At 39.2% G+C, this 9001-nt stretch overlaps 1 protein-coding gene across 1 annotated transcript in view; it reads right to left on the bottom strand.

Annotated features, from left to right (window-relative positions):
• Positions 1 to 4656, bottom strand: part of LOC149267384 (peptide methionine sulfoxide reductase A1-like) — an 80866-nt gene extending 76210 nt beyond the window's left edge. Inside the window, exon 1 of the mRNA XM_089432437.1 lies at positions 3965 to 4656. Coding sequence (XP_089288563.1) covers positions 3965 to 4549 — 585 coding nt within the window. The 5' untranslated portion in view covers positions 4550 to 4656. The remainder of the gene's footprint in view (positions 1 to 3964) is intronic.
• Between the last annotated feature and the right edge of the window lie 4345 nt (positions 4657 to 9001).

The raw sequence follows: 9001 nt of genomic DNA on the forward strand, positions 1-9001 counted from the left end.
CTGCAGCAGTCTTGTTGCAGAAGGATGCTGAAGGAACAAAGCACCCAGTGGCCTTTTTCAGCAAAACTTTGAGGGATGTTGAACTAAGATATGACATTATTGAAAAACAGGCTTATGCTCTTATTAAGTCTTTGAAGGCATTCTGAATCTACATTCTGCACTCCAAGGTGATTTCCTACATTCCCTCTACTTCAGAAAAGGATGTCCTAACGCAACCAGATGTTGATGGAAGAAGGGATAAATGGATTGCAAAGCTCATTGAGTTCAACATAGAATTGAAGCCCACCAAGCTCATCAAAGGCCAGGGCCTTGCTCAGCTGATGGCTGAAGAAAATTGCAGAATGCTGGACATAAATTGCATGAGTGCAAATTCAAATCTTGGACAGACAAGGGAAGCAACAGTGGAACAAGGACAGAACCAGTCTTTGGCTGAAAATCTGGCTTCTTGTGAATGGTATTCTAGAATAGCTCACTTCCTGTTGAAGCTAGAAGTTCCTTCAGGCCTTAGTTCAAGCCAAGCCAGGACCATTAAGCTCAAAGTAGCCAAGTTCTGTATCCATGAAAACTTGCTTTATTGGAGGGACCCATCCGGAATCCTCTTAAGATGTCTAGACAAAGAGCAATCTATGGAAGTCATGCACCAGCTCCATTCCAGCATCTGTGGAGGACATCATTATTGGAAAACCACAGCCCACAAGATCCTGAGAGCTGGATATTATTGGCCCACTCTATTCTCTGATGTGTTTTCATTCATGAAATCTTGTGACAAGTGTCAGAGGTTTGCAGGGAGGCAGCAGCTGAAATCTTTGCCCCTGAAGCCAATACATACCAGTGGCCCATTCTAGCAGGGGGGTTTGGATTTCATAAGGGAGATTAATCCACATTCCAGTGGCCAGCATAGATGGATTTTAGTAGCCACCGATTATTTTACTAAATGGATCGAGGCCATCCCCACTAAGAAAGTTGATCACCAAGTTGTCATGAAATTCTTGACAGAAAACATTTTTACCAGGTTTGGCTGCCCAAACAAATTGGTTACAGACAATGCAGCAGCTTTCAGGGCAAAAGAGTTGGTGGACATGTGTGACTCAATGGGCATTAAACTAGTGCATTCCACCTCATATTATCCTCAAGGCAATGGCCTAGCAGAATCATCCAATAAGAGCCTGGTAAGGATAATCAAAAAGTTGTTGGAAGACAATAAAAGGAGCTGGGATTCCAAACTGAAGTTTGCATTATGGGCTGACAGGGTTACCACCAAGAAGTCCACAGGGAATTCTCCATTCAAGTTGGTATATGGCACTGAGGCTGTATTCCCAATCCAATTGACCCTCCCTGTGGCCAAATTCTTGCAAGAAGAGCAGAATGAGGAAAATGACATGGCAAGGAGGATTAGTGACTTGGCTGAAGTTCATCAGATCAGAGATCAATTGATTGAAAGGTCTGCAGTACATCAAAGGAAAATCAAGGAAGCTTTTGACAGAAAAGCAAAGATGGACAATTTTTAGGTTGGCGACTAGGTCCTCAAATGGGATGCACTGAAGGAAAAGAAAGGCAATCATGGTAAATTTGATGCTCTATGGACAGGACCTTTTTTCATCTCTCAGGTCCAAGGAAACAATACTTTCATGCTGCAAAGTGTGGAAGGGGAAACAATTTTTGATGGCCCAGTAAATGGGCGGTTTTTGAAAGTTTATTTTGTTTAAGGCTCTCAGGCCTCAGCATTGTAAATATGTTATTTTTACAAGTTTTAGTGTAGGCTTAAATAGACTCCATGCCCAATGGAATACTAGGCAATGTTTTTGATCTTGTTTTATGTAGAAGGCAGTGGTCTACGGTTCTTGAAACCTCACAGGGAGGATTTCATCCCCAGAAGGAGCTAGTGTTAGCCCTGAGGTTCAGTGCTGACTTTTGGAAGGTCAAGGAAGGGCTCGGTCTGCTCTGCTGCTGTCAAAAGGGGCCCCACCTGGGTCATTTTCCCCTTCTCCCCTTACCCCGCTCACTTTCTACCCTTCTCATTTCTTTATTCACCTTCTAAACCCGACAAAACCCCCATTTTCTGGCCTTAGCCCCAAGCGCAAAGCTAAATTACCCATAAAACCTTACCCATATGCCTTACACGCTCATAATTCATCGCACAGCATCTCTGCTGTCGATCTTCTCCCGCCGATCCAACGACCCATATTGCACCCGATAAAGGCAACCTACCCAATCGGCCTCCACCGTCAGATCACCTCCGCCAGATATAATGGTCCTCGCACATATCGCGAGGACAACTAGCACGGACAATACCCACGCAATATGGGCGGTTTTTTCTCTCTCATCCGCCGCTACGTGTCAGCCACTGAATGGAATCGCGCAACTTCTGACACTTACCATTTATCGCCCGATGTCCGCATGATGAAAACCATTACCACCCAAGCTAAACCACCCCGCCCGTTATCGCCCGCACATCTCCGCCGCCTGATAACCATCTGATCTACCCGCTGAAGATCTAACGGCCCGAACACATCCCGCTCTCACCACGATCGCTAGCCTCTGTAAAACGATCTCCCCCACTCATCTGCCTTGATCCGACAGCCACCATCCATGATCATCCCAACCATTCATCTACCCATGCACTCCATGCCCCACGTTCTATCTATTACCCGAAGGAGAAGATGGCCGACTCTGTCAGTCTGGCGACAGTTTGACCATGAAACTGAATTAAATGAAGAGCATGGCCGAAGGATAAAAGGACACAGCACGACTCAGCGACCGAATTAAACAGTCATGGAACTCCACTGCCATGAATCAATCCGACCACCTAAAGCACAGCAAAGTACCAGAACTGATCAGGTTTTCGTAGTGAAGAAACCAACTGCGTTCAAAGATGCTATCAGAGAGTTAATGGTAGTTAGTGGTCAATTAAGACCCCTCCACCCCTAAAACGGCTAAAAGCCATTGTAATGACAAATTATAAAGAGCCAAAAAAAAGATGTAACGAGGGTTGGCATTTGATGTAAGGTTCAACTTCTGGAGACTGTAGACACTCTGTAACTTGCAGCGTCTCATCTTCATTTTCAGCTATGCAAGCTTCTTTTGTTGTTACATGTTCACTACCCATTTCTTCTCTGTTCTAAGCTTGTGTCTGTGGCATTGTATTCATGATTGCTTCCATGTTTAATACTAGATAACTGTCATCTTATCTCTGTATTGAAATATTGAATGTATCAGTGAGTAGGCCACTCAGGTTTCTTCTGTGTCTAATGCAAAACAACTATCATCTTGTCTTTGCATTGATAGATTAGATCTACAAGTTTCTTTACTGGTTGCAGCCGGCCATCACATGGTTGTGTGTATCTGCTGGTGTGGTCAGTATTCTCCATATTCACCTAATTCCTAAACTGTTGAGCATTGGTGGTCTAAAGCCTTGTAGTCTGAGGGTGTTCATGCATGTTTGGAGTGAAAACAGAATAGAAGGGGTTATTTGGCTTGAACCAAACCATCATCCCTTCCAATAAACTTCTGCAAAAATAATTTAATTTATATGTTACCAGGCATCTTCGAACTACAACCTAAGAGAGTTTCCTGGAGAGCTAACAGGGGGTATTGAATCTGTATTGAATATGGACACCACAAAACCTAGTTTTTATATACACATAATGGTTATGTATCTCAAGTTTCAAAGCCCTTCGCGTCGTAAAACAGTGCAATGATATTAGACAACGTATTAGGTGTATTGATTATGTATAGTAGCGCAAACCCATCTAAACCCAATTCTGATATACACGATTTTCAAACTCTATCAAATTCCAATATTTTGTAGAATTGATCATTTGTGTCTATTTGAGATATGCATGTTCAAGCTTCACAACCTGCTGATCCGGGCTTAGATGCGTTCTTGTTAGTATCGACTTCAATCGGATTGAACTCTATTAGGCAACTGAATTGAATTCAATCATAAATGAAATCTTAGGCATACCTGGCGGTTGAGAGTGGTGGGATCATGGCGAGCCCAAAATACATCCAACAAGTTCAGATAGGAACATTCCTTAGGGTCATATTGAACCCTCACGACCTCAGAATGCATGGTGTTCCCAGAGCAAACATCCTCGTATGTGGGTTTATGCACAAGACCCTGCGAATATCCGACCTCTGTCTTGGTGACGCCCGCGACTCTCTGGAACGAAAGTTCGACTCCCCAGAAGCATCCTGCGCCGAATTGGGCAAACTGTTGGCCAGGGGCTGGGACATCATCGTCCGGCCCCTGGGCAATCGAAGCCCCCTCTGTATTAACTGCACCGCTGCTCCTCGAAGCTGCTCCGCCCCCAAATCCGAGCTTGTTCAGCCACCTATCCATGAGATTATTGACAGGGGAAACTGTGCTAATTCTTCTTCGTGGGCTCAACGGAGAATAGTTGTATGACTTGAGAGAATCCCAATTGTGTGCAGAGACCACTGAAAGGAATGGGTGGACGGATTTTATGGAAGAATTCCCTAAATGGCTCGTTGCAAGTAAGAGATAAGATGCCGTGAGGAGAGACCCCGCCTGCGCAGCTGAGGACATTTCTTCTGGTTCTAAACTTTAGGCAATATTTTCAACGCGCCAATCAATAAAAATACTAGCTGTTCCATAGTTGATAATCTGTGTGCCTATGAAGTGTGTGTGGCGTACTTTTGTCCACGGTGCCACAATCCTAAATGTAGTTCATGGAATACAATGAGACTATTAATCCCATGTAGAATGGAGAAAACTACTAGAATTCATGGACAGAAGAAGTCCACCATCAGATTAATTAAAAGAAAATGGAATATTTATTGTGTAAATTTGGGAGGGAGCAAGCTGAGAGGGGAAGAAAATGGAAAAGGTATTGTGTAAAATGAAGTTTGGAAGGATGAGAGTAAATTACTAAGTTACATTTTAATTATTATTAAAAAGTGTATATAGCCAAGAACATTTATTGTTTAACTAAGAAGTAATTTTTATTAACCATATTTTGAAATTGGGTATTGGAAAAGATTTCAAAAAAAAATTGAGAGAAAAAGTATATTTTTTTGCATTTTTGTAGTGAAAGCAAAAATATATTTTAGAATGTAAGGTCTTCACAGACATTTAAAAAACATATAACATTAAAAGATTTTTATTAATACTGGTCAAAGTAATATTGATTATTATTAATTCAGTGTTGATTAATGTAAGTTATAATATTTAATTTTGAGAAAAACAAGTCAATATTATTATAAAATATTTTTTTTCAAATATGTGGTTGTAGTTATTATACAATATAATGCCATATAAATAACTATTTCATGGTTTTATTACCATGATTTGTGGATATAATTGTAATATTCATATTTTCACCTCATAACTTTATTACCATGATTTATAGATATGGTTGCAATATTCATGCTTTGATTTTTGATAAATTGTTCGTCAATATTAACATTCAATTCAATTAATATAAAACACACCCAGTCAAATTATTTGTCCTCTGAGGGTCCATCTATCCATTATCCATTTCTTGATAAACAAAGTGGGTTGCGAAGCAGCAAGTCCCTGCCATTGATGTGGTGAGAGTTGACGTGCATAAATGTCTTTCTTAGAAAGAAAGTACCGTGTTTTTTGGTATATGCCGCAATTATTTTGTGTTTTTTAATCAGTCCCTAAGCTTTGGCAGAAATGTTACGCCTCGAAGGAAAATGACATGGTAGGCTTGTTGCCAATGCAACGTACATTGCTACACCTAGGAAGGGAATTTTAGTGGCATATGAAAGCATATTAAAAAAAGGCTCAATGTTGTAATTTGTAGCCCATAAGAGAAAATTCAAAGTGAAAAGGTGTGTCGAGGACTTAACCCATGCAGTTTCCGTAATAGCAATTTGAGAAAAGTTTGTGGTATTGGTTGTTGAAATAGGATTTTTCAAGCCTACGTTCCGTGAAGTAGTTGCAGAATTGAATGGTGTCCAAACACAGTTGAATTTGTGTTTAGGATACATGCTCAATTAACCATTCAAAGATATATAGGTTAACAATTAACAAAATTTAGCACAACTGCATTAAATTTGGTGACATATCAATAATTCATTTGGGAGATAGAAGTGGAAGCCTTGGGTCTATTACAATCAATGTTGAAATTTATTACAAGTTGAATTGAGGCTTCTGTGATCCATAATATTTATAAGAATAACTTCGGCGTAAATCACATGTAGACAAACATTTGTCTACATGTGATTTACGCCGAAGTTATTCTTACAATTATTACAAATTATTATAGTAAATACTTTTGGCTAGATTTTAGTAAATACAACCAGCAAGGAAGAGGAATCAAAAGGAAGAGAAAATGGATGTCTCGCGTAAATCAATCCTAGATTTCATGATGTGGAACCACATTCAAATCAATCCAGTTCACTGATTTGAATAGTATACGATATTTTCACATTATAATTATCTAGATATTGTATGATATTTTAGATTTTAATATTCGGTTGTTTGTCCTTATATATTTTTTATTTAATTTTGCTTAAAATTGCGTGACAAAATTATTAGAATTGTAAATTAAAATGAAGCATTAGAATTGTAATCTCATGGCAAGGACTTGCGTGCTAACTCGTACAGTAAACCTCATCATACTACTCGAACATGGGTGGTTTAACTAATAGTAATCTCATGGTTAAACCAATAAACACAATACCATATATGATTGATTTGTTCACTTGCATGAGGAGGTTGTTGAATGAGATATATACATATTGAATACAAGGTCAGTGACAATAGAAAATAATAGGAGCCAACTATCAAGAGGAGTGAGACTATAGAGAACAGAAAATTGGCTCAATCTGAACCTGCAACCAAAGGAAAGCGACAAGCCTATTAAATAATTAATAAAATCGATATATTTAATCTTATTCACTTCGGTAGGTCGGTTCAAGAGGAGAGTGAACCAGTTCTTAAATTAAATCAATTATCAATCGATGATTACAAAGTTTCGTATATGACGTGTTTGCATGAACCACAAGTGTCTTCTGCATTGCAGGTGTCAAGCAGCACAAATCCAGTTGTTATTATAAGTATGCTCCCATTTTGCAAATTTTTAGTATGGAGGTGCTTCAACTTGGGTTTGGAGATAAATGTTTTCTTGCAAATAGCCTAGTAAGCAGTCACAAAGCCACTATCCAAAGTGGAAACAACACCATCAACAGTATTGAATACAGAGGCGCGATATGAGAATGTATTGCTATCTCATTATGTGAGTGTAGATTCGTGTACCGAGCCCAGCGAAGCGACTTGATGAGGGATGAGAATCAGAGTTGCCTCGACCGAAGCTGGAACTTTATTAGATGCGGGGTCTCGATCCGGAAGGGATGCAGCTTCCACTGCTTTCTGTGCAGGTTATGAGTAAACTGCTATTGGCTCTGCCTTTACCTCTTATGCTTTACCTGCTGCTTTTATTCCTGTTACCTTTCCCGTTGCTCCTGCCCTTGTCTCTGTCTATGTTTTTGCTCCTGTAGTCTCTGCCTCTCCTGATGGTGATCATCGAACTAAAGGATCTTATGCTGTGTAAACAAAAATAACATACATATTGCTCTTTCGATCCTAAAGATAGTCATATCATTCAGAACATATATGATTCTCAAGACCTTACAGAAGCTACTTGGTGGAATGGTCAGTTGATCTTGTAATTAAGCACATAGCTTGCCTTCATGGCTCTCCCTGTTTCTTCTTACTTTCCAGCTCTATCTATGTTCTATGGTGTTTAGTTGTCGAGAACTATCATTGTTCAGTTTCATTCACTATTGTTGTTTTAGGTTTACATTGGATCGACTCCATTATTGGGTGCAGTCAAATATGAGTCGGGTTGAGTTTGGCTCGCTCTTTCTCCTTCTTATAATTAATAAATAGAAACTTTACACTGTGTTGGGTTGGGTTGGTTTGGTACGGAACTCGATTTTGAGAGTAAAATATCTATTTGGCTTTGTTGGAAACATTTGGTTTTTTCCATTACAGGTGCTTCTTTATTGGGTCGATGATGGAGCATTGGAAACCGTTAGATAAATCTAAAGCCATGTTAGCTTCTGTTGAAAGCTGCAAGTTGCTCTAAAATACACAACAGGTTTTGGATATAGTCAATTTTTCATTTCATTAGGCTTATAGATGTTCGAATCTGAATCAATGACGCTCTAGAAATTTTGAAACTTAGGGTGTTTTTCTCTCTCTATCATTCGTGTTCATAGTGGACAAAAAATAAAGAAGAATCCTCTTTCTGTGGGAAAATTCCGCTGGATTTGTGAGGGAATCCTCTTTCTATGAGAAAATTCCACTAGATTTGTAGGGACAATTCAGTCTATTTTTCAAGGGCTTACATTTTAGGGCACTGACTACATTTGGATATGGTTCATCAAGAGCACATCTATGTGGATGTATCTATTAGTAATAATTTTTCCACTAGTGTAAGCAGTGAGCTTTCAATACTGAACATAATCTTGCTTGCTTTTCAACATGTGAAGGGGTAGAAGTGATGGAGTTCAATTTCAAAGGAAGCCTTTGGTTACTTGTCTATTTGTTATGTTGTTTTTATTGTGTCCTCTTTTTGTCTATTATGGATCTTTCTTTGGGTCTGGAATGCATCAAAGTACTTCAACTCAAGTTGAAAGATCATCTAGAAAGCTTGGAGGGGAGAAGGGTGACAATGATGATGAAGATAATGGATCAAATCTCCAAGAGGATATACTCATAAGGGGAAAAAGACGAAGAAAGTGACCTCAAGCTTGAGAACGAGATCCCAAACGAAGAAAACGACCAAATTACATTGAAAACCTTCCATGTAAGTATTCAATCAAAACTTTTGTGTGGAATATTTGTTGTTGTTGTCCTCGAAATCATTATACTTTCACTTTTTCTATTGTAATTTACTCAGTTGCTAATATTGGACGAGAATTTACTCATTTGTTTTATAGAAGTGCGACAGTAAGTACTCAAAGTTAATTCTTGATTCTTGGATCAAAATCTTATCTACCAATT

Source organism: Pinus tabuliformis, chromosome 6, assembly GCF_031772625.1.
Source record: "Pinus tabuliformis cultivar Carrire ecotype Pingquan chromosome 6, CPIR1, whole genome shotgun sequence".
Lineage (NCBI taxonomy): Eukaryota > Viridiplantae > Streptophyta > Pinopsida > Pinales > Pinaceae > Pinus > Pinus tabuliformis.